Source organism: Eleutherodactylus coqui, chromosome 8, assembly GCF_035609145.1.
Source record: "Eleutherodactylus coqui strain aEleCoq1 chromosome 8, aEleCoq1.hap1, whole genome shotgun sequence".
NCBI lineage: Eukaryota > Metazoa > Chordata > Amphibia > Anura > Eleutherodactylidae > Eleutherodactylus > Eleutherodactylus coqui.
Window position 1 is genome coordinate 133,405,661 of NC_089844.1, and position 26,718 is coordinate 133,432,378.

Here is a 26,718-nt window from a genome sequence, read left to right on the forward strand (position 1 = left end):
GATGAGCCTAGTTTGTGCAATGAAGTTGTAATACTTGCTAGTAGAACTTCCAGCAGCAGCCATTATTGAAAATGATGGAGGCGTGAATAAAAAATGAAAGCACTTAAAATTGTAACAACCACCAAATTCACTTTTATGGGCAGTAAAAGGTGTGAATCATAAATTACACGGTGATTTCCACATTCCGCTAATGTTACACCACATGCTGAATTTTACTAGTGTTTCACTCAGCCTTCACCTAAAGCTATGCAACAGAAAATCCCTGCATTTAATACTGTGGTGCTGGGTCTGTTCATATTTTGTAGCCTTTCTACTGTTCACCCGCATCCCTTCCTCTGCTATGGAAATATATGTTGTTCTAGGATTTCACTTAACTTATAGATCACTTGGGGGTCCAAAGCTGGGGCCCCCACACACAATGCACCCTGACCCTCTCTGCTGCTCCTCACCAGACATGGTGCACAGAGCTGCCACAATACCCTAATGAAGCCGAGCTGCAGTACCAGGTCTAGCAGGCCATAGTGCAACAGTATCCATAAGGGTAACTATGCATTATTACCATCGCTGCCTTCATTTTAGTAATCATGGAGGTTCCAGTGATTCAACCCTCAGCAATGAATACGTGAGCATTAAATACGTAGGATCAGTGGGAATCTACCTTTTTTTTTTCCCAAAAAAATTAGCGCCACGCTGGTCCATAGGCTGTGTCTTGTATAGCAGCACAACTTAACTCAAGTAAACAGGGCAGAACCAATACCAGACAGCCTATGGGCAAGAGTGACACAGTCTCTGGAGAAAAAAAATCAAAAAATGAATCGACTTTTTTTTTTTTTTTAAATCCCAGACAGCCCCTTTAAGTATGCTGACTGTGGGATTTTTGTCCCCATCGTTGTTTCCATCTTTGTAGAAAGTATTAAAGTGGTTTTCCACTATTGATATTTATCACCTGTCTACGGAATAGGTGTTTAATGTCTGATCGCTGAAGGTATCACTGTTGGGACCCATGTGGATCACTGGAACAGAAGCCTGAGCCCCCTTCCTCCTCACTGCACAACACATTGAAGAGTTTAAATAGTGCAGTAGCTGAGCATGCACGGTGCCGCTCCATTCAAAGTCTATGGGACTGATGCAGACAGCCAAGAACAATCTGTGCCAGCCCATGCCACTTAATTTGACCGCTGTTCATATCAAACTTAAAGTAACTCTCTGGGGGTATCTGGATGGTGAATTAGCAAGAAAGGTATATGCATAGGGTACCGGGTGCAGCCAACCTGGGAAACATTCATCCTGTGGGTAGACGTATGTAAAGCGAAATGGTATAGACCAAAAGCACTGCAGGAGCATCGCCGTACAATGGCTGAAAATAGATTCTTTCGGAGACAGTTTTACTATGAGAGGGAATGAGCGGGGCATATGCTTGCTGTGATTGCCAATTCGCAGATGGACTCCTCCTATGTTACATCATTGCGATCCTTTACAGGAGAGTTAATAACGGATACTGTGAAGATTCTAGATTCTTTTAAGAATTTTTATAAAGACCTCTACCGCTCCAGAGTGTTGTTCCCTGCGGATCATATAATGGCCTATTTAGAAACAATGATTTGCCAACTTTGTCACAAAAAGAGAGAGAATTCCTTGATTCTCTGTTAACATTAGATGAGCGGTCAGAGGCTGTAGCAGAGCCTCCCAATAATAAGGCTTGGGGATTGGGTGGTCTGCCAGGTGAAATATATAAAAAGTATTGAGATCTTTTGTTATCTGAACTCCTGCAAGTTTTTCAAGTGGCCCTGGAGAGGAGAGATCTGAGTTTATACCAAAACCAAGACAGGACCTGTTAATTGCTTCCATTTGATACTAAGATTCTATCCATGGCTTTGCTCACCTATCTATGGTTATTAAGTCAATTAGTAATTCTGATCAGTCCGAATTTATGCCGGCTAATGGGCCATTTACACGGGACGATCGCTCAAACGAACTAATTTAAGCAATAATCATGGAGTGCCCAACTGTAATGATGGCCGAGAGCTAATTTGAGCGATAATCGTGCAGTGCAAAAAAAAAATTAATTAAAGGGGTTGTCCCGAGGCAGCAAGTGGGTCTATACACTTCTGCATGGCCATAATAATGCACTTTGTAATGTACATTGTGCATTAATTATGAGCCATACAGAAGTTATAAAAAGTTTTATACTTACCTGCTCCGTTGCTGGCGTCCTCGTCTCCATGGTGCCGACTAATTTTCGCCCTCCGATGGCCAAATTAGCCGCGCTTGCGCAGTCCGGGTCTTCTCCTCTTCTCTATGGGGCTCCGTGTAGCTCCGTGTAGCTCCGCCCCGTCACGTGCCGATTCCAGCCAATCAGGAGGCTGGAATCGGCAATGGACTGCACAGAAGCCCTGCGGTCCATGAAGACAGAGGATCCCGGCGGCCATCTTCAGCAGGTGAGTATGAAGACGCCGGACCGCCGGGATTCAGGTAAGCGCTGTGCGGGTGGTTTTTTTAACCCCTGCATCGGGGTTGTCTCGCGCCGAACGGGGGGGGGGTTTAAAAAAAAAAAAAACCGTTTCGGCGCGGGACATCTCCTTTAATTTTCAGTCAGCATAAAAACCATTGCTGGATGGTGGGCTTCTCGTCTATAGTAAATGCTTCCCACTTCACATAGAAGGTGAAGCGCTGAGCGAGAAGCCCGCAACGCAGCGGTGGTCTGTGTAAACGGTCTGCACGAGCCCTAATGACCTTAGCATGACGTCAGCGCTCATGCAGTCCTTTTCCCGACTGTTGTCCCATGTAAGGGTTTCAACCCCCCAGCGTTTTTTTTAATGCTGCCATATCGCTGCGTTTTTTTTCAATGGGACTTTCTAATGTTAAAATCGCATCTCACAAAAATCTCAAGTTTGTGCTTTTGCGATTTTTGTGCGATGCGATTTTAACATTAGAAAGTCCCATTGAAAAAAAACACAGCAATATCGCAGCATTAAAAAAAACGCTAGTGGGTAAAAGCCCTAACAGGGCTATAAATCCCCGGGGATTAATTTCAGACTACTATAACCTAATCTACAATTACCAGTGGATAATGAAGGCCAGAGCATAGTATTTGGCTGCATCCAGCCTTTGACAGTATAGAATGAGAGTTCCTATGGGTGGCGTTGGTCAAAATACATTTTGGCTCTCCCTTTATCGCTTTCCAAAAAGAAAAAAAAGTCTCAACGCTCTTTATGCCAGGAACTTTTAGTACTTGGATTGCTGCTTATGCTCACAATCATAGTGGGGGTATATCTCCTAGCAGCTCTCCTGGAAGTCTTGGATACGGACAGGCTTGAAGGAGCACCATCTAACATCTGCCCAATCCAAAGCGCAATAAGGATCTGGTGCGCTTTTATCTGCATGTTGATAACTTATTTGAGGCCTTAAAAACAAACACCTACACTATATATGATACATAGAGTGAGGAGGAAGGTGAGAGGTAACAAGGTTGTCTTGGGTGCACATAGTCTACGCCAATCTAGGACACTGTCCGGTTTCCTGAGCGAGCCAGCCTGGAGGGATTTACTGGTTGGAAACTGAAAGGTATTCGCTGCTTATCCCACCTTAGTGGTGCAGGGGAACAGGTTTCTCTGTACCCAGTACTGAATATACCTAGCCAAATAGTCAGTTTTATAAGTATTTGTAATTACAGCATGCTTTGAATGCAGAGCTGTCGTGAAGAGAAGAAACAGTCCTACAGATAACTAATAGCCCAATTAATGGTATGCTGGATGTAGCCGGAAGTTCTAGGGGTCTTATTTCAAAGCATTATTGCTACTTGCTATCTCACAAACAGGAAAAATGTCTGACACAAAAAGGGAAAGATATCTGGGGCCCATTGAAGAGGGACAATGGCAAGACATTTTAGCAAATGTCCCAAAATTGTCATTTAGTGAAGCCCATAGATTGTCACAGTTATACTTGCTACACAGGAGCAATAGGATGCCAAAAGGTTTGCATGATATTGGGCTGTGTGAATCTTCCCTCTGTAATAGGTGTGAAGTAGATCAGCCACATCTACCTTACATGTTGTGGTCCTGCGCCGGCTAGGACACTTTTGGTTGGAAATGATAGATGTTCTCAACTATGTATTTTATGTTAATATTGCACCAACACCTATGTTTCCTTGGGTATGTGGATGATTTACCTGTCTCGCATTCTGTGAATATGGTTGTGATCATATAAATATATATGGCTCTAATACTCATCGCCCTCTAAGTGGTGTAGAAGGGTAGTACACAGAATGGCTTGTAGGGGGCTGTGGACAGGTATTCTGGGGTGAGGAATTAGAGAGAACACCTGTGGGTGTAGCAGGAAGTGTGATAAAATTATCAGTTCCTGCCACACTCAGGTAGAAGCTGGCTGAAAGCCAGAGTGAGAGGCGGTAGGAGCAGCCATCAGGCATTTGGAGCCTGAGGTTCATGTGGACTATTATGGGTCCGTCACCCCAGTCTGATAGAGGAGGATGCTCTCTAGATGCCCAGTGTGGGAAATAGTGAGGGAGTCCCTGTGGGTTGTGAACCCTGAGCATTGTATGTTGTACAAGTGTTTCTATAATCTGAAATAAATGTTGGCAGGCGCCAGCTTTAAAGAAATTCCTCTCTGGAGCCTATATGCACGTGGTGTCCATTCCTGCTGAAAGGCAAAGAGAGCGATCCAGTAGCCAAGTGCTCCCAACTTGCCACAGTGGTTACAAGATCATCCCACTGTTAAAGAATAAATTGGTTAAATTAACTGGCTTATATCAATGCAGAAACCGATAGATGTTAAGAAACAATACAGAAATTCAAGGATACTTTGTTCATATGGCTAGATGTTGGTTACTGTGGTGCAACTTATGTTAAAGAGAAGTCTTGAGGAGGAGGGGGGGGGTTGCTTGTTTCTCTTTTTCTTGTATGTTAAAAAAAAAAGCATTAATACAAATTATGTGATGAAAAAAGAGGGCCATACCACTTCTCTGACAACCTAGTGCATACTACGTATTCGTATGCATCATTAGTCTAAGACACTACGCCTGCTTTGATTGGCCAGTGATGCCCACGTGTGCTGTGCTGACCAGTAAGAACAACGTGTAGGGTCTTAACCCTTTCCAATCCAAATTGTATCCATATTTTCCTAGGGTGCTTACGCTTTTTCTGCTGTTATACAATGGCGCTATATGCTGGCTAAAGCCAGTACTGCATGAAGTGACACGTTGGATAGGCTCCGACAGCAGAGAGGCTGGCAATATACAGTAAGAGAATGCAGACGGACATTTTCCAACATCGGAGCTGTACAGCCTTAAATCATAATGTCTTAAGACGTCAGACAGTGGATTGGAAAGGGTTAAACTATTAAAATCAATAAGAGCTGAGCCTGTAATTACCAGCACCAGCCAGTACACAGGGGTTGGAGCCATCAGTTTCCGCTACGTACCACTGTGTGTTTACGGATGACAGCGGGTGCCCAAACAGCCAATCACTTATTGATGACCTATTCTGAGGATAGGTCAACAGTAAAAAGTGCCTGAAAAACTCATTTAAGAAATGGGAGCTAAGAACCCCCATTCTAGTGACCAGCCGTGGGGCCCCAGATGTTTATAACCAATTCTGCAGAGAGGTAATTAATATTAAATTGTAAGAAAACCCCTTTAAGAAATTCTGTGGACCTTCTCTGGGACACCCGCACTTCTCTCTCAGTTTATTCATTAGTACGGCTGTCTGATTCATTGGTATATTCTAACCCGCTTGTAAAAGGTAAAGAAAAATATCTAACAGTGTCTTTATAACAAAATCTCATGCCTCCGTTTTTGCTTAGCATGATCTGGAGCTAGGACTTACATACAGTGGTTAAAGTTTAACCCTTGCTAAAAAGTTGCTCCTATTTAGTTAAAAGCACTGGAAGAGCAAGTTACCATAAATAATACAGAAACCTCCATTACCTTACTGTACACTTCATAAACCCTTCGTCAGGACTGGTTATTTGCTACATTTAATGGACATCTTTCATCCTTCCTCTGCTGCATAATGTCTCCTCCAAGTCCCTCTCCCTATGGAAACAGGTAACATAAAACACTTTACCACTTTTCCCGTTGTCCTTGTTGAAGTGACCTACAACAAGACTGTGAAACAAGAAAAGGCAGTCTGTTGTACAGCAGACTTAATGACCACTTCTTGATACATTGTTACTCCTGTATGCCTACATTTACCCTGCAGCGACTGAGTCCTTGCATCAAGTCCTCCAGAGCTGCTCTTTGCAGTGATGCTCCACTCTTGCTACTGGAAGCGGGTCCCAATGGAGAGAAACCCCACTACAACACTCATACACCCTAAGGCTATTCTCTACTAAGGTACCTTTTACACACTGTGATTAATCACCCAAGTTATTGCTGGAAACCGCTAATTTGGGCGATAATCATCCAGTGTACATGTAGCCACCGACAGGGCACCGAGTGACAAATAGTCACTGTAAGAGCCACTTGGTTTTGAGCAGAACTAAAAACCCAGCGACTATCTGTCTGTGTTAATGGGAGCCGCTGTAATGTTTGAGCAACTCCTGTTTACTGTGAAGAGAGGCGACCACCCGAAAGATCACATCCCGCTATGCCTCCACTCACTTGAACAACTATCGCTCCTATGTAAAGTACAGGAGCGATAGTCAGGCGCTTATGCATCTGACAATTGTCCCATGTAGAGGTACCTTTAGGTTTGGGGAAATCGATCATGAGAACCTAGCATAATGGGGCATATGGACATATGGAGAGAAATGTCAAAAGTTTTGATCAGTGCGGGTCCTGCTGCCAATACCCCTGCTAATTGCTAGAATGAGGGGGTTTAGTGCACAACCGAGTGCAGTTTCCCTTGGGCTGTCTTCATTGCTTGCCAGCCCCTCTCAGCAGCTGAAGGAGGATGCATAGAGGTCTATAGATCTGTAGGAGTGACCAAAAGGAGCTGGCAAACAATGAAGACAATGAAACGGTGCTCGACTGAGCACTGCAGACCCCTAATTGTAGCGATCATTGGGGGTCTCAGCAGTAGGACCCCCACTGATCAAAACTTTTTTGTTCGTAAAGAGTGCAGTTGCTCTTTAACCCCTTAGTGACCAAGCCGGTTTGCGCCTTAATGTCCAGGCCAAATTTTGCAAATCTGACACGTGTCACTTTAGCATGGAAAAACACCAGAAAGGTTTTGCATATCCAAGCGATTCTGACATTGTTTTTTCGCCACATGTTGTACTTCATCTAGGCGGAAAAAAAGACCGATCGAATTTGTGTTTATTTATTAAAAGCGCCAAAATTGGGAAAATTTTGAAAAAAATCGTCATTTTTTCACATTTCCAACTGCAATATCTGAAATATGTGCAAACATAATATAGAAATTTTTGTTAAGATATATATTTCCATCCGTTTACTTTATTTTTGGCGCACATTGGAAAAACGTTCATTTTTTTTAACCATTTAGGAGACGTACAAATTTAACATTACTTTTCAGCATTTTGAGGAACACTTTGTTTTCCTACACCAAACCAAGATTGGAAATGCTCATAGAAGTCAAAATGATAGATACCCCCACAAGTGACCCCATTTTAAAAACTACACCCTTTAAGGTATTCACTGAGGGGTGTCATTAGTATTTTAACCCCACAGTTTTTTTTAGGAGTCAATGCAATTTAGAAGAGAAAAACTAAAATTTCATATTTTTGCAAATATGTCATTATAAAGACAGGACTTTTTTCTATAGTACACATGAAAATGAGGATTTGCACCCCAGAATGGATACCCCTGTTTGTCCCGTGCACAGAAACATAGCCATTGTGGCCCTAATCTTACGTCTGGATGCACAATGGGGCCCAAAATGAAAGGAGCAACCGGTGGCTTTCGGAACAGAAATTTTGCTTGAAGGAGATTTAGGCCCTATTGAACACTTATAGAGCCCTTGAGTGACCAAAACGATGGAGAACCCCCACAAGTGACCCCATTTGGAAAAGTAGACCCCTTAACGAATTTATCTAGGGGTACGATTACTTTTTTGACTTCACAGTTTTTGAATGAATCTAAGCCAAGCCGAAGGAAAAAAATTACGATTTTCATTTTTTGGGTAATTCTGTCATTTCAAAAGCAGTTTTTTTTGTACCGCACATATCTGAATGAAGACTTGCACCCCAAAATGGATACCCCTGTTTGTCCCGTGCTCAGAAACATACCCATTGTGGCCCTAGTATTACGTCTGTATGCACAATGGGGCCCAAAATGAAAGGAGCAACCAGTGGCTTTCAGAACAGAAATTTTGCTTGAAGGAGATTTAGTCCCCATTGCCCACTTGTAGAGCCATTGAGTGACCAAAACGATGGAGAACCCCCACAAGTGACCCATTTTGAAAAGTAGACCCCTTAACGAATTTATCTAGGGGTACGATGACTTTTTTGACTTCACAGTTTTTGAATGAATCTAAGCCAAGCAGAAGGAAAAAATTATGATTTTCATTTTTTTGGCAATTGTGTCAATTTAAAAACAGTTTTTTTTTGTACAGTGTACATAGGAATGAAGACGTTCACCCCAAAATGGATACCCCCATTTGTCCTGTGTTCAGAAACATACCCCTTGTGGCCCTAATCTACTTAAAGGAAACATGGCTAGGCCCATAATGGAAGGAGCACCCGTTGGATTTCAGGGTACAACGGAATAAATTCCAGTCCCCATTGCCCACTTGTAGAGCCATTGAGCGGCCAAAACGATAGAGAACCCCCACAAATGACCCCATTTTGAAAACTAGACCCCTTAACAAATTCATCTAGGGGTGTACTGCGTATTTTGACCCCACAGTATTTGAATGAATCTAAGCAAAGCAAAAGGAAAAAATTACGATTTTCATTTTTTTGGCAATTTTGTCAATTTAAAAACTGTTTTTTTTGTACAGTGTACATAGGAATGAAGACGTTCACCCCAAAATGGATACCCCCGTTTGACCTGTGTTCAGAAACATACCCATTGTGGCCCTAATCTACTTACAGGACACATGGCTAGGCCCATAATGGAGGGAATGCCCGCTGGATTTCAGGGCAGAACTGAATAAATTCCAGGTCCCATTGCCCACTTATACGGAAAAAAAATTGACTTCCTAAAAATAATCCCCCCCCCCCCCCCGCCATCCCCATTTTTTGGCATTCCCTAAATATTAGATAAAGGTAATAATATAAACTGCGTTTTATGTCCGAAGACAGGGGTAATTACAGAGGCTGGTTGGGTTGGGCACATGGGGCAAGAAAACCGGGTTTCCCCCCCCTCCTCTCATGTATTTTTGGGGGTATTTCGTGACCTCAGCGGTGGGGATGGGGTGTAAAAAGTGGCCCTCTGTGAGGCTTTGTAATCTTGCTGCGGTGCGGCGGTCTCACAGAGAAGGCGCTCAACAAGCTGCTCCTGGAACTGCATAAAGGCGAGCGGTCCCGGGGCTTCTTGTAAATTACGGATTACAGGTAGCGGTCTGAATAACACCGGGCTCACGTAGCCGTAGGTGGAATCCGCTTGTGGAGGCCCGCTGGGGATTCCAGCTGTGAGCCCAGCTGTGACCCTGCGTACGGCCGCGTAATGTACTGCGCATAACTGCCTATTCACACAGGCGGTCATGCGCAGTACTTTTTTTTTTGTTTGCATTTCCCGCGCCGTCGCTTAGCGATGACCTGGGTACCCGCAGCTCATACACAATGTATTTGCACATGGGCTGCGGGTATATCCGCCGTCTTAGAGCACAATGGGCTCTAGGTCGCGGATATCCGCGGTAAAATATAACATGCTGTGTTCTGTTTCTGCGAGTGGATTCCGTAATTCCGACCCGCTAATTGGGGGGAATTGTGTGATCCAATGCATGTGATTGATCCGTGGATTACCGCTGATCAAGCGCATGCAGAACCCGTAATTCCTCTCTGGTCATGTGTGACCGGCCTAATGTTATATCGCTACTTTATCATGTGACCAGGGACCGCTCAGCGAGACCGCCGGTCACTGCCGGTCACTGCTCCCTGGCTCCTGCGAATGTGTCTGGCATTTTGCCGGCGGGCGCATGCGCAGAAGCCGGAAGGGTCCATGGAGGATAATCGCATCTGGATTCAAATGCGAAAGCCTCCGAGAAGATGTTTCATCTCCCCCCACCGATCGCATCGGTGAGGAGAGATGAAACTGCCACTTTTTAAAGAACTTTTACGTGATCGCCATTATGCATTGGGTAACGGCGATCACGTGACCAGTAACCGCATACCGCGGCTCCCCGTGACATCTCCAGGCTCTTGGCTACCTTTGGTAGCCAGCAGCAGGGAGATTTTACATCTCTTGGGGAATCTTTCACTTTTGCGCATGCGTCCGCCATCATGCTGACGGGCGCATGCTCCGAAGCTGGGGTAAGGTCCGCGGATCAACATCCCATCAGGGAACAAATCCGGGACCTTGGGTACGTAATTTCATTCCCCCTTACGGATACGATCCGTAAGGGGAGATGAAACTTTAACTTTTTAAACTTTTTTTTAACTTTTTTTAATTTTTTTTTTTACTTTTTAACTTTATATGATCACCGTTTTCCGATGGATAACGGTGATCATATGACTGGAAACCGCATACAGCGGTCCCCAGTCATATCTCCCTGCACTCGGCCATCTGTGACAGCCGGGTGCAGGGAGATTTTGAATTTGCCGGGCTCGCCGGCCCTCTGCGCATGCGCGCCACATCGGCACATCGCAGAAGCCAGCGGGGGTCCCGACACCGGCCGGAGGACATCGGCGGACCTGAGGTGAGTATTTTCACCTCCCCTCATGGATCCGATCCATGAGGGGAGGTGAAACGTTTCTTTTTTTTTTTACACTTTTTTTCACTTTTCCGCGATCGCCGTTATCCATTGGATAACGACGATCGCGGTACCGGGGACCGCTCACCCCAGGAGCCAGGAGATTTTAAGTCTCCCACGCCGCCGGGCCTTCTGCGCATGCGGCTGACGTAATGCCGCCTGGCGCGCATGCGCAGAAGGACGGCTACGGCGCCCGGAGCATCGGGACAGCGGGGAGTCGTGCGGCGGACCTCGGTGAGTAATTTCAGCTGCTCCGATGGATCCGATCCATCAGAGCAGCTGAATATGTCACTTTTTTTGCAGTTTTATTTACTTTTTTGCGATGGGCGCTATCCATTGCATAGCGCCGATTGCAATGCCGGGGGGGGGGGGTCCGAACAGCCCGGCATGACAGCTCCATGCTGTCAGCTACCTGCGGACACCAACAGCATGGAGCTGTCACGTCCACAGCCCGAGGGGCTTTATCCTCTGCAGGACGCATGTTTTTACGTCCTCAGAGAATAAAGCCCACTTCGGGAGGACGTAAGGGGTTAAGATCTTAACCACAGCTTTTAAGTCCTCCAACTCCTCTCAGCTGCTATATGATAATGAGCAACCTCCATGCCTCGTTGTGCCATAAGGTTCCCTTTATAGAGTAGCGCAGGCGCCTTTTGTGAAAACACTTGCAAACCATATTAAACTTCCTATAAAACAGAACAAAATCCGGATGCAGCCTAATAAATCTAGTCATTTCTCTTTATATTTGGCAGTAATTTTTTCAGGAGATCCCATAATACAAGGACAGGTTATATTACCACAGTACTTTATCTCTAGGAGTACCAGACCGGATTATAAACTCTCCATCCGTAAGATCCCACTGGGATACATGTGATGTGACTCCCCCGAGCATACAGGTAAAAAGTGTTAATACTACTTCGGAGTCCATTAGTACTCAATGTTTCTCATTGCTGCAATGGAGGAAGATAGTTTCCTGGGTAAGGTTTTTGCTGCTTGTCTGAAGTCTTCAGGTTTGGTCTTGATCAAAGTGACGATCATCTGTAAAGTGCGGGTGGGCTGCAGGCCCAGGGCATCCATGACATTGATTAGATAATCTAGGAAGAAACCATAAAACAAGGTTAGATGAAGCTATGCTATACAAATGCTCTAGGGAGCATCCACTGAACTGGAAGTAAGACGTGGACCCCGCATGGCAAGTATTCTGGACCCCGCATTCAGGACCCCACATGGCAAGTATTAGTCAATTAAACAAATAGCTCTTGCTTTAGATGGTGTCTTTGCATTACACCAACATCTATTAGATTTGCTTTAGGAAAAGTGTGCACCTAGCAAGTAATTCCCCAGCGATACCAGCAAGGGAAGCCCAAACCATATGACGTCCTGTGATCTACTAACTGAGAAAACCTGCAATGTGATCTGGGATTGTCTGACCCCACATAGTATCCAGTAGGGGTGCACAACCTTCTCTGGTCTGAGTGCAAGATTGTAAAACTGTATTGCTCCCGAGACCCATTATAAAAATTAAAGGCAAGTCTGTGTACTCAAGGTTGAGGACAGAAAATCTCATAGGCTTCATGCAGCTCCCGGGTTGTGTACCTCAGATTTAGAGGGTATATCATATGTATGTCACACCTGCTGAGCCCCGAACTCCTGCTCAAACTAAGTTAAAGTGCTTACTGGAGTCTGGGGAGGTATTTCTTATACTTACCCAGCTTCCCAATCCAAGGTCATCACTGCCAAAATTCAGTGTTGATCATACAGCTGGACTACTGGCTGCATGCTGTGCACACACACTCCCATGCCAATCCATCCTGAGTGGCAGACCCCCACCAATCCACTATTTATGATCTATTCTGAGGACAGATCATCAATAGTAAAAGTCCGTGACAACCCCTTTAATTGCGGATATTACAAACAACAATGGGGAGTGTGGTATTACATCCACATGTTCTTATGATCTGGGCCGTTCCTAACTATCCTATGGAGAAATGCTAAATGCTCCAGGTGGAACATATATAGACACTGCATAAAGAGAAAATGACAATGTAGTGTATTCATCACACAGTATTTGTCCGCTATAATAAAGACTTGTGACCTCTCACCTATATCCGTTGCCAGCTGCTTGCTGGAGTGCGGTGTGAGAACCGGGATCTGTAGGATGACATCGCAGTACGTCTGCATGGTGGCTCTGGCTAGCGATCCCAGCCAATAATCAGCCATGTTGTCCAGTTCTGGGGTCTCTTCCCCTGCAATGTACACAAAGTGTATTAAGTCAGCCAAAATTATTAACCTAAACATTTTTCTAAGTCTGAGAAGTGTAAATATTTGACAATGTTTTGCATGTTTTCTGGGTGTATACTATATGGAAGCCTTTGTAAACTCGATATAATAAACTTGGCAGCGAAAGGCCAGTAAGAGGTGAATAGGTGCAGGTGGAGTTACCTGCAATCACCCGAGTGATCAATGCTTCCAGTGCAGCCAACTTTCCAGACAATTACCATGAACTCACCCTGTTCAGGAGGATAGGGCAATTTTCCGGCATGCAACGCAAGCTCCAGAGCCGAATCTTCTGGGGTCACAAAGGGCTCAAGATGCAGAGGGAGAGACATGAGGTACTGCCCGATCTGAAAATACAAAGGTGACATTACGGTTCTCAGATGGGTGGTTGTGTAGTTCTACTAGTGCAGCAATATGGCAGCATGAAATGTATTTACGTAACTATTCAGGAAAAGGTGATCAATCACCTCTGTTGAAGTAGGCTTGATATCACCAGAAAGTACACACTTACGTTACTAATGTACTCCAGAGGAGTGAGGCTGAATGTCGGCAAGTCCTCTGTCAATGTTTCACTGTTGTCTTCATATCCCCAACTCTGATAATAAAATACAGTACAGACAGACAGACAGACAATCAGATGGGTGCATAATCAAGTACTTCCAACCTAGCCAATCCCACCTACAAAGATGGCTGCCAGTCCCCAGTGTGGCAGAAAGGAACAAAGGGTGATGAGTAAAGCAGCGAAAGGTGCTAGAAGTGTAATGTGGCGTCAGGGAGAGGAGTTTACCTGCTCAGGAACTTTGCAAAGTCCTACAGGAACATCTGAACTATTGAAGTTCCAGGTAGCCAAAGCACAGAGTAGTTTTACCTTCAGGAGCCTTCAAGAAGTGGTGGCGCTGAACAAGAGGAATAGTAGAAGCGAGCACTCACCTCCATCTTGGGCACTAACAGAAGTTGCTGCTTTATCCTTAGAAAGACAGAATCAAAGGCCAGTTGATGAGCTACCTGGTTCTGGCGGGCGAGATCGGAACGGGCAGCAGCCAGAAGATTAGCACTGACTGCTCCTTTTTCCTGAGTACACAAGGCATAAGGTTATCACAATTGTGATCTGAGCTACAGACACAACACACACAGGGTAAAGAACATATACAAATGTACATAAGTATAGCAGGGACAATGTAATAAATTATCATTGCGAGAAATGCTACCCGTGCAATGATATCACTTAACTTGTGGCGAAAAAAGAAGAAAAGGAAGGAAAAAGGATAGGAAAAAGAAGATATAATGGCATAGTCAGTAAAGGTAAAAAAAAAAAAAAAAAGGCAAGTCCATGTATGGCGCCTCCACAAAACAATCTATATATTTTTGGTAGATGTGGGGTCCACCTATGAGACCCCATCCTATGAGGATCTCATGACCCCAACTCTGCCTTGTGAGGCGATTACCACATACAGGCGGAGAATGAACATGGAGATGGCCAAGCTGGTGGTGCTCTCCTTACAATGGCCACCTCCTCATTCAGTCTTCACCTGGTGGCCGCTCTATCAATGGATTCAGTAGATCATGCGAGTTCCCAATGGTGCCTAGAACAAAGTAACTGCGTCCTTTTCTCTGAAACACAGCCAACCACAACTAAGTATTGTGGCAAGAATTGAAATATGGTGCTGGGTTGTCTACTGGGCTGTTTCATAAAAACACAGCAGGAGGTTTGCCATTGGCTCACAGTGACCTGCTTGTCTTAAACAAGTTCTATGGCCTTGTTGTTTTAGCAATCCAAGGGGGTTCCAGTGGTCAGCAACCCAACATTCGCACATATTTGACCAATATACTCAGGTGAAAATCTCTTGTTAAAGGGTGTTCCCCACAAAATACTAGTGTCCGATATGGGGGTCCATCCTATCATAAGAACAAGGATCCCGAAGGCCTCCAAAAGGAATGAAGCCATGGTCATGCCTGCACACTACTGCTCCATTCATTTCAATGAAACTGTCAGAGTTTGAATGGAGCGAGGCGGCGCATGCACGACCACTATGCTATATTCATTCGAGGACTTTTGGGATCCTCATTCTTGGCATGAGTGTGGGGAGTCAGTGGTCAGGTTCCCGACCAATTAGATAATTATCCTGCATCCCACAAACTACCCCTCAACTATCGCTCCTGTGCTTTACACAGGAGCAATAGTAGTTCAAGTGAATGGAGGCGGAGCAGCCGGGATCATTTCTACCTCCATTCACGGTAAACAGGAGTCGCTCCAAGATTAAGCAGCTCCTGTTCACATGGCCATATAGTCGCTTAGTGTTTAATTCTGGTAAAAACCAAGCAACTGACAAGCAAACAATTGCTCGCTCAGTGCCTGTTGGCAGACGCTTGTACACGGGACGACAAGTTCAGCAAGAACTTGGAGGACAATCGTCCCTTTAGGAACAGCTGACCAGAGTTTAAGACAACCTGATAAACAGGACGGTTCAAGAACCATTGCTTACTGGAAATGTGTTACTAAGCAGAAATGCTCTCAGGGGCCGTCTGGTTTGGACAAAACCCTTTTGCTTTGAAAGGCTTCCCTGTTATGAGCAAGGGAAGCAATTAGCATTACACCGCACCCATTAAAATCAATGGGCTGTGAGTGTTTACCCCACAAATAGTGAACAATTGGCATGGCTGGGTTTCCTGTAGGAGCTGAGCTGTGGTACCACGATCCCACCGCTGGGTGTTCTGTTCCGCCACGGTTAATACTTTAGCTACTTAATCCTTTAAATACACAGAACAAAACTGTTGTAATGATACTGCTGATTGATGGGAACGTATCTTGGGAACATTGACCCACTGAATGTCAAGTGCGGGCAGCAGAAGCATGGCAATACCTGTAACTGCAGGAGCCGTGCCAGGCGGAGCGGTGGCGGTGCCACAAGTGTAACGGCTCTGAACAGAACAATCAGTACCTGAACTAGAACTTGGCAAAAGCTTTAGAAATTATTGCACATATTTATTTATATACCATGCGAAGATGATCCACCCAGCCTTGCCAATTGTAATCATTGCTTACATGAGTAGAATTGCCAATTACGATTCAGATCTTTTGTGGTTTAGGTCAGTACTGGGTAAAATTTCCATAGTCAAAGCAAGGAAAGGGGTGCTTTACTGAGGAAGAATACAATAAAGGGGTTTGGGAAATGTTGCATTATATGGCAACCATGTACTGCATGGACTGGCCAGGTCCAGGGGTGGATTTAAAGGGATGGCAATGGGCGCAATCCTCACCCTAGATCAAAATCACTGCACCAATTTTTTTTAATCAGCCGCTATCTATTGCATTTATCTTATAGATAATGCATGATTATACACCCTTCCTCGCTTCCAGGCTCTTCTATAGCTACGGAAGCCATAGCACTCGTTCCTGATGGCACGTGGGCTATCTTTATTAGACATCTCTTTTAGATCCGTGACTTTGTACAATTCACCTGTCACCACCTTTTTGAAGTCTAGATATCCTCTACCTGAAGTGCTGAGTAACTTTTTACATTTCTGATCATACGAGTCCGTCCACTGGACCACCACAATCCTGCTAACGAGAGTCCTGAAGGTCCCCAGTTGTTCACTGGGACCCTAACAAGCCTCATAAGGAGGGTGATCAGTGGTCAGGGCTGCAAGTTTAATAGATGGCTTCACTACCACTGAAAATAATCTGAGCAATGCCTTCTATTACCCATCCTACTCCTCAATGCGGTCAGAGCCAGAAGTGTAATAGAAGGCGTTGCTCCCATTGATGTCAATGGGAGTGAAGCCATCTATTACACTTCCAGCTCTGACCACCAATGAGGACGTCTGGCCCACTGAACTGACATTGGGACAGAAAATCAGCTAATAATCGGGGATCCAGAGTAGAGGACCCCGCCAATCAACTCTTGATGACCTACCCCAAGGATAGGTTATCAATAGTAAAAGTCCCAGAATATCCCTTTACATTTGTAAAATCCGGAGCCTACAGAATTTTTTTTAATTGGCTATGGACTGATGAACACTTCTCAGCCTGATATGGTTGGTATGAGGAAACTACAACCCCTTCTGCTGTAATAGTACTTTATAGGCAGGAAGTTAGCACAAACCTGCTGTACTATTACGGCTCCTGTGATGATGTTGGCGCAGCAGTTGTGCCAGAGGAATCATCTGTGAACGGGCTGTGATTGACAGCTGCCAGCCAATTGCAATGGTCGTTTAACCCATGAACCCATGAGATGAAAGGTTTACTGCATTCAGACCCCACCAGTGATTTTATAGGCAGAGCTCGAGCAGATACACTTCATGCAAATGCTGTAATGAAATTGCAATATGTAGCTACATCAACAGAAGAAAAAAAAGTTTTGGCTTTCATAATATGATGAGGCAAAAAAACCAAAAAAATTTGATGTGTCTTAACGGGGATTATCCCACGAATAACATTTATCACCTATCACAGTATGATTGCTGGGACCCCCAGTGATTACTAGAATGGTGGTCCTGATTTCCTGTTCTGGATGAGTTTGAATAGGGCAATGGAAATGCATGCACCTTGATGGTCCATCTAAAGTCTATGGGACCAACAGAGATAGCCGAGTACAGCACTCAGCATCTCCATCAGTCTTCTAGACACTGAATGGACCAGCAGGGTGAATGCGTGACCACCACCCCATTCAACCTTGCCCAGAACGGAGTCTCAGGACCACCCACCATTCTAGAGATCAGCAGGGTTTCCAGCTATGACACTTTGTATTGGTGGTAAGTATTGTTCATAGGATAGCCAATGAGATATAAAAGAACTTTAGGTTTAGTGTCACTTTAAGAAGAAACAAATACAACAGTGGAGCGAAAAAAAGTCTACAGAATCCAGAGAGAGAAAGAAAATATACCCAGAGGTTGATGAAAATAGATACATTTCAGAATAGCAAATATTGGAGGAGCTAATCCTAGGAGGACACAATTATTACATAAGAAAGATCACTGATTGCTCGTCCGCAGCGAATATCAACTTTCATGGCAGTGGTGCGTAAAGACCAATAAAGAAAGGCTGTGTTCTCAGGGTGAGAGCTCACCTTCAGCATGTACAATGTCTCCATCAGACTGGCATACTCGCCTGGGTCCGCCTTCTGGAGGTAGTTGTACTCCTGCCAGGGGTTTTTGCAGCTCTTGCGCTCGGTGGTGGTCGCTTCCTGCATGCCGGTGAGGCTGCAGGGGCTGTAGGACTCCGACAGGTGCTTACCGGCTGTGGACAGGATCCTGAGAGACGTGCGACAAGCAAAAATGTGCAGAAACAGAGACATGATCACAACTCCATGCAATAAAAGCATATTAATCCAGCATCTGGTAGTCTGTAGATCCTGCTAAGGACTGGATGCTAAAAAGGGGAGATGCAGTATTTGTGCTGTATACCATCTCTCCCTTTTTTGATCCACACCTGATTTTGGCTTCAAAACCTGCAAGTATGAAAGAACCCTCAACGTTTGTAATGGCATGCCCCTTTAACAACCAGTTGTCAATATACAGTAGTCATACATTTCCAGGAGGAATAACAGAGGAAGAACTCAATGCTAAACTCTAAGGATGTTCGCACATGGTGAATTTTGGGAAAACTGCACCATTTGCAGCAGACAGCACTAAATGGTGATAATCTGCTGCAATAACGCTGCAGCAAATCAGCTGCGTGTGAATGCACCCCAAGAATGGATTCTGTAGAACTTGTATTACATGGGGATTGTAACTAATTGGAGAGTGGATAAGTCCTCTTTAACTACTCTCTGATGAACGCCGTACATTTACAGTACATGTCATTATATGCCACGCCATACACGGCAGGTTTCAGAGATCTTTGACAGCCGATACTTGTTGGCAACAGCTACAATTGGAGATAAATGCAATCACAGCTGTTGATCCTTTAAATGCTGCTATCAACTCTGATCAGGACTGGATATCCCAAAGGGTCTCTACTACGCAATTAGATCATGGGGTGTAGTTTTGGTGGAATGGCAGCCTGGGGCTCCAGGGTTGCTATGAATGTGCGCCTGTTAAGACGTGCCTGTGGCAAGTCTTAACAGAACGCTGCTCAAAGCACAGTATAATGCAATGCTGTGGGGACTAAAAATAAAAATAAGTAAATTAAAGATTTTTAATTAGAAAAAATAAAAAAAATCTTAAAAAAGGTTTTAAAAGTATAGCTGCTTCTGTAAAGTCCAATTTACCACAATATCACATTATTAATCCCACACAGTAAACATCCTAAAAAATATAATTATTTTTTGATCACCATGTCTCCAAAAAAGGCTGAATAAAAAAAGCGATCAAAAGCTGTATGTACGTCAAAAACAATAAAAACTACAGGTCACCTCACAAAAACGATCCCTCATCCAACCTAATAGATGTAAAAACGAAAAAAAGATATTAGTGGGGGTTAAATAATGACAACAGAAAGCGAATTGTCTCTTCTTAGAAAGGTAGTATTTTATTTAACCAGCACTACGAGGTGTTTGCAGTTGCATAAAGAGATGGGAGAAGTGTATTCCCCTAGGTGGCACCTATGTAGAGAAAGACTACTAACTGGGCCAAGTTTCGTTGTTCTCAGTCCACAGGAAACGGGTCAGGGGAAATCTTTAATGAACGCCCCTCGTACTTTAAAAATCTTTATAAATCTGGTATTGCTGTAATTATATTGACCCCCAGACTAAAGAGAACATGTAATTTTTACTGTACCTCAAAAGTAACAGCACCATGCAAGACATTGTACAGCAGCCTTGAGCAGTGCAGATGTGATTTCAGCAGCCGTGACACAGTAAATCACTTACTAGAAGCTGCAGCAAACCATCTGTTTAGGACTCGCTGTCTCTGTCCCCCTCCAGCAGCTCAATCCTCCTGCTCCTCTCTACATAGACCTCTAGGACAGCATGAGACAGCAGCAAAAAAAAAAAGACTCCATACACACAAACTTCCTATATTCTGTCTAGGTGTTTCGGTCTCTAGAAACTAACTTCACATGACTACAGGTACTGGACCACAAAATAGAAGGTAGGGAGCCCCCCTAGTGGCCAGCACTTCAGAGGAATTTTTCAGCATTAAAACATTATTTCAAGTAAATAAAGTGATTTGCACTTTTGCCAGTTATCAAATTTGTTATCATATTATCCCAAGTTGTCTGTAAGTGCAGAGACTATTTAAGACATTTTTTTAAAAAAATCTGTGGCTTAAGACTTGGAAGGTTCAAAATATCAAACCACAACACACCTTTCCAAAGTGGCAGATTAACGCTGACAATGCTATCTGATCTACGACAAGCAGGAAAATGAGACGGAAACAAACACGCCGGGTACACACAGCACAAGCATAATACCGCAGGGGACACCATGTTTATTCCCATAGAGCACAGGAAATATTGACACTGATATGACTGGAAACACTGAAATGATGAAAGGAACCAGATGTCCCTACTTTTAACCCTTTAATTAATCTCTTTGTTAAAGGGGTTAAACCAGAATGACCTTATATCACCTAGTCACAGGATAGATATAAAAGTTGGATTGACAACGATCTCACTGCTGAGACCCCCATCAATCTTGAGAACAGGGATCCCATGTCAGGTGACCGCTGCAGCTAATCAGAGTATTCGGTCCAGCGGATATCAAGTGACTGCTGCAGCCAATCAGAGTCTGCAGCGTCACCATCCCAAATCCTGACATCATGGCGCCAGGACGTGAGTGGTCATATATTACATTTGTGAAATCTCTGATCTCAGAGCGCTGCCGATTTGTAGAATGGCTGGTCTCTAAAAAGATCAAACCCCATTTGGCACTACTCAGATATTTCTGACTCTGAGATTCATAGGAATAGACCTTTACTTGAAATGTCCAGTAGCATAAATCTCTACGCTGTGATTAAGTGGCAACGGAGCTCTGTAAATTCTAGGAAGCAATGGTGGCCAAGATGGCAAAAGTGACATTAGACACACTTGAGTTCTGAAAGTTTTGGGGTCTTGTTTTTCTGCATAGTGAATTTGTAACCTGAAAGAAAACCAACACTCCATTGTGACTCATTCCTCAGGTATTCCTCCTGGAAATGTATGAATAAATTGGTGTATCCCAACACAAGTCTTACACTATCAGCATGCTTAGATAGGGGCATACTATGTAGAGACCGGACCCTTTGACTAGGGAAATGGTGGATGAGAGTCCTTAAAACATAGAATACATGGCATTCGACATGAAGCATGGCTAAGAACCAAAGCTCAAGGACGATGAGCTACTATATTCATCTACTATGAGAGTACAGTGCTCGACTATGTCTATCAGTCCCACACAGTAAATGTGAATGAAGTGGTGGTGTGAATGCGTGACCACTATAGATGTGCGAGTATACTCGAGCGAGCATTGCCTTCCCGCTCGGGACTGCAGGTTCGGGTGCCGGCAGCGGGCACGGAGCTGCGGGGGAGAGCGGGGCGGAACGGAGGGGAGATCTCTCTCTACCTCTCTCCCCCCCGCTCCCTCCTGCTGACAGCCGCTCCTCACCGCTCCCTTGCGCCGGCATCCGAACCTGCAGTCTCGAGCGGGCAGGTACTCGATAAAGGCAATGCTCGCTCGAGCAAATGCCTTTAGCGAGTATACTTGCTCATCTCTAGTGACCACCACTCCATTAAATCAGGGGACCTTATATCTACTGTTCTTGTTAACCAGTCCGTGGATAAATGATAAATGTTGTTCATAGGCCAACCCAATTAAGCACTAACTAGTAACAAAGATTTGGCTTGGCCAATTATCCGGTTAAAGGGGTTGTGCCAAGAGATTTTTACTTTACAAACTGTTTCTTATATAGCACATACATATACTGTAGTGTTGTACAGAGATTGTTGCCATAGAGGCTTACAATCCAAATTTACCAATTAGTATGTTTTTGGACTGTTGTAGGAAACCAGACTATCCGAAGCAAAATTTACACAAACAAGGGAAGAACATAGAAAACACTGTTCCGATCCGAACCAAGGGCAACCTCTGTAGAGAGGACTCTAGAGCTTCAAGGCAACAGAGCTAGCCACTGAATCACTGCACTGCCCATAGGATAGAGTATATATCGGTGGAGGTCCGACCGCTTGGACCCCCCTCAAATGGGGATCCCAAAGGTCCCTGAATGAATAAAGCCTGCCACCACTCCATTCATTTCAATAAGAGCATTGAAGATTGCTGAGTCTTCAAAACAGCAATTTTTGGGTCTCCCATTGAGATAAAAGGAGCTCTGCTCCACTCGTGAGGGGACTTTTGTAATCATGGCTGTCGCAGCGGTCAGACCTTCACTGATCATAAAGTTATCCCTAATCCTGTTGATAGGCGATACTTTAAAACTTGGCACAACCCTTTTAAAGGGGAATTTGACGCAACTTAAGAAATTCCATACATAAGTAAATGAAAAGCAGCGGCCAAAGTTTGGTAGTTGTGTTTGATGGATTGACAGAGATATTGACATGTTACTGCTTTTGTGGTGACCATTTATAAAAAAGTAAGAACAGAAAGTCCAGTCCTATTGCTTGTCACCTTTGTACTACTTTCTCAGCAAATTGTCACTTTGCCATGACTTTTACATATGTGGTGCTATAGATTTTTATATATATATATATATATATATATATATATATATATATATATATATATATATATATATATATATATATATATTCTAGTACTGCTATTCTTACCGGCTTGCCAGCTGCTGCTCGAAGTCGCCACATTGCCGTAACAGTTCTCCACACGCGGCTATGATCCTAAAGAAGAAAGACAAGAATGAGAACGTCAGAAAAACTGTATAAAGATATGTTCACACATCAGAATTTCTTGCGGTGACATCCGGCTCTAAAAACGTGTCAAAAACTGCAGCACTGTGCTGCAGTTTTTGGCGCAGATGCACACACATAATTTGCCCTGTCAATTGTTTGCATGTGGAATTCTGATGGGAAAAAGCGAGTTTCCAAGTCAAGAAGTAATACTGACAGGGCAAATTCCAAGTGCAGATCTGCGCCAAAAGACGCGGTAGGACGCCGAAAATTTTGGGGCACTTCTGCTGTGTGAACATACTCTAAGGTGTATTTTGGTGCAGATTTTGATGTGGTTTTTGAGGTGAAGTGTGCTTCGGATCCGCATCGAAATCCGCACCAATGGTGTGAGCTTTGACGTGTTTTTTTTTACATGGACACGGTTTTTGGTTTGGATTTTCCACTGTGGAGAATTCACACCAATTCCACAATGTGTGAGGTAACCTAAACTACTTCTGACATATCATGGAAGTTTTCAATTGGGGTGCGAGTTGGAATCCCCATTAACCACTACAACAGTTAGTCGCAAGCCTTATTACCACGAGAGAGCCCTAGAACAATTTTTCCCTTGCCCAGGAAACACATCCTATTCCCAATCTTACCTCAAAGAAGCTTGGTACAGGGGTGGGTATAGTTTGGCACTCTCAACATCATGTAGCGCATGCACACTACAGTCCTATTACAGTCAATGAGACTGCTATTGATTTGGCGGCCTTATGAGCATCACGCCAATTTTGCTTCCAATTCTGACATCTATACATTAGCAAAAAAAATGTCAAACTAAGAGAAAGGCTTCATGGACTTTAATTGGACTGCGGTGAGCGTTCACAACATACTCCAACTATAAAGAGTGGTGATCGCACAGCAATGGGGGTCAGCACAGAGATATTATTGAAATGTCCTGAAGCGTGAGCTGCCAAATGGCAAACTTTAATCTCATTAGTCACTGCAGTCTCTTACAGCCCGGGACATTGACTCTGCAGGTTCTCTGGGACTGTACACATACATGCTGTTCCATCGGCTTTGTGGACACAAGAAGGTGGTGCAAGACTTCTACTGACCCACGTCATTGTTTGTACAGGCTTGTCTTACATCACGCTGCAAGTTATGGCACTTGGGGCTCTGAAAATGCTTCCAACATAATTAAACCCACGTTGAAAATGTTATTCTCCCCCCTCCCCACACCACTATAATTAAAGGCTATATCCACCTACGGAAACAATTTTTTATACTCTCAATGCAGATAAAATGAAGCAACTTCGAAATAGATATTGATTTTGAAAAATGTTCTACTGTCGTTCTGTTGCTGCAGCTCCAATGCAAAACTATGCATCTCCATGGTAACAGACAGCAAACTGTGTAGTCATATCTCCATCCTGCAGTCATGTTCCTTTAATTCCGTTCTCTACCAAATGCACTGTACATTAACATAAAGTAGGGGGCAAGTGGACGAGATTATGAGACTGCAGTATTATACCACAGAGGACTGGTTTGCTGTCTGTTACCATAGAAAGGCATAGCCGGTATAGGGGCTGTAGAAACAAACGGCAAGATGTTACATTCCTGGCCGAAGCTTTAGGGGGTCTGTAGCACTACAGGGAGACACCCTAACCATGAAGGGACACGAAAGTGGGGGGCCACCTTGACCATGAGGTGAACAAAGAAGAGCGGGCCATCCTGACCATGAGGAAGACTGGGAAGGAAAATGAGTTCTTGTGGTGGGCACTATGGGATAAATATTACTGTACTGAGGCACTATTACTTTGCAGGGCACAACAGGGGACACTAGTACAGTTTGGGATTTAAAAAAAAAAAAAACAGGTATTACTACTATGGGAAGGCACTGAGAGGAGCATTGGGGTAGCGGCAGGATCAGTGGTGTGCACAGAGATGAATCATTTTTACAAGAAATTTTCATGGCAGTCAGGGCCTGGATAGAAAAGGGATCGTTAACCACACCAATCGGAGGAGCTGCCACCTGTGATCACTGGAGGTAACCGCACTGTAATCACTATCACTGTGTAGAACTGATATCTATTATATGGTGACTTAATTATTTAGATGTATACTAGAGCCGAGCCACTGTATCTGAGCCGCAGTGTTATAAAAGCCATCCTATGCTTTCTCTAAAGTGTGCGTATGTATGTATATATATATATATATTTTTTTTTTTTTTAAAGTAAGGGGGAAGGGGGGTGTGTGATACTGCTAGCATTATCCCTGGCTTGAAACACTAATAAAATACAAATAGCTAGCATGTCATGTGTGGGAGCGGCATAAAGGTTTGCAGCTAAACGTGATTAAATCTGCTCACCTGTGGGTAATATTAGTGGGGCATAAATAGATCCTAAAGAGACTGGTGGCTGCCCATTCCTCACCAGGATAAGCATGTGTAGACAATGCAGTGGAGATAGGAACCCAACATGGTGCTGATTCAGGACAGCATTCAGTAAGTATGAGGTCCTTTATTCCAACTCCAGGCTATGCGTTTCCGTGTCCCCCTCCTGTAGTTTAAACTTGTTGGAATTAAGTACCTTATACTTAAACTAATAGTCAACTGGATCGGCGCTGTGCTGCATTCCTATTTCCACTGCATTATCTTCCCTGGCTGCTAGAGTTACATCAAAGGGTCACTTAAATGTCCATGCTTTCCAATGTGAACTGTGCCTGAGATTCTCGGGTGCAATCCGGCCTTCGGTACACTCACATACAGAGACTCCAGTTCTCAGGGTCCTCTACCTGATTGAATGCTGGAAGGCTGTCCAATCTTCCAAGAATAAGAAGTTATCGGGGACACTGTCCAACTTGTATTTTTTTCTTATTGATTGCAGCGTGTTTGTGAAATCCGACACATATCTGGGAAATAAAGCACAGCAAGCGAAAAGCATTGGAGCGGAGCCGTGACGTGACCAGCTTTTTCACACCTGTATGTCAAGATGCACGGATGCTGCCAGGTAGAGAGCGGTAAGCAAGCAAAACTGGGCTTGGCCTTTGTTTGACAACATCCATGCCAGTAACTGCTAATGATATCCACAAACTTTCCCCCGATAAATCAGTTGCAGCTGAATGATACTGGCTCAATGCCCATTTTGTAGTGTTGCCAATTACTACAACGTCTGGGACATGGTGCTGATGCAACAGCAGTGACATTAAATGACTTGATGCCGTTGAGGACACGAGCTGCATAGGCTACTGAGTGCGGACACAAGTCACTGAGCACCACAAGGGGCTGCAATAGGCAGATGCTTCCCTTTAATTGTGCAACTTTTGAAAACTGCCTCTTAAATGTTTCTTTAATCGGAAGACCCCTTTAATGAGAAAAACCCTTTAAGACTTTTATCCACAGGATAGGGGATAAATCTCTTATAGCTGGGTGTCCCGTCTCTGTGACCCGAGAATGGCACACCCGAACGCCCCATGCGAATGTAGTAGTGGTGCATGTGTGACCAGCGTACCATTAACTTCTATGGTACGTCGTGAGATTACCAAGTGCATCAATCTGTGTCTGTCCCATAGAAGTGAACGGAGGTGCAATTAAGCATAAACATCATTGCTCACACTCATGTGGGGCATTTGAGGTGTGCCGATCTTGGGATGGCTGGGGGTCACAGTGATCAGACCCCTAGTGATTAAAATGTATCCCTTATCCCGGATGTTTGTAAAAGGCAGTTACAAGGCCAAAAAGGTGCAGACCATAAAACAAAAAGGGAAGTTTTGATTGGGCTACATTCTCCCTATCTATGATTAATATTGATAAATAGGGAGAATGAGACTGAAACATTTCCTGTCAGGCGATATTTA

The 26,718-nt window shown here is 44.2% G+C and overlaps 1 protein-coding gene across 5 annotated transcripts in view; it reads right to left on the reverse strand.

Annotated features, from left to right (window-relative positions):
- Window positions 1-11,550: 11,550 nt before the first annotated feature.
- COG7 (component of oligomeric golgi complex 7) overlaps window positions 11,551-26,718 on the reverse strand; it is a 50,145-nt gene continuing 34,977 nt past the window's right edge. For all 5 annotated transcript variants that reach the window (XM_066576419.1, XM_066576418.1, XM_066576417.1 and 2 more), the window contains exons 11-18: window positions 25,657-25,773; window positions 22,804-22,869; window positions 18,170-18,353; window positions 14,034-14,174; window positions 13,615-13,698; window positions 13,336-13,450; window positions 12,929-13,072; window positions 11,551-11,920 (exon numbers count right to left, since the gene is read on the reverse strand). In XM_066576419.1, the coding sequence (XP_066432516.1) occupies window positions 11,754-11,920; window positions 12,929-13,072; window positions 13,336-13,450; window positions 13,615-13,698; window positions 14,034-14,174; window positions 18,170-18,353; window positions 22,804-22,869; window positions 25,657-25,773 (1,018 nt within the window). In that variant the 3' untranslated portion in view covers window positions 11,551-11,753. The remainder of the gene's footprint in view (window positions 11,921-12,928; window positions 13,073-13,335; window positions 13,451-13,614; window positions 13,699-14,033; window positions 14,175-18,169; window positions 18,354-22,803; window positions 22,870-25,656; window positions 25,774-26,718) is intronic.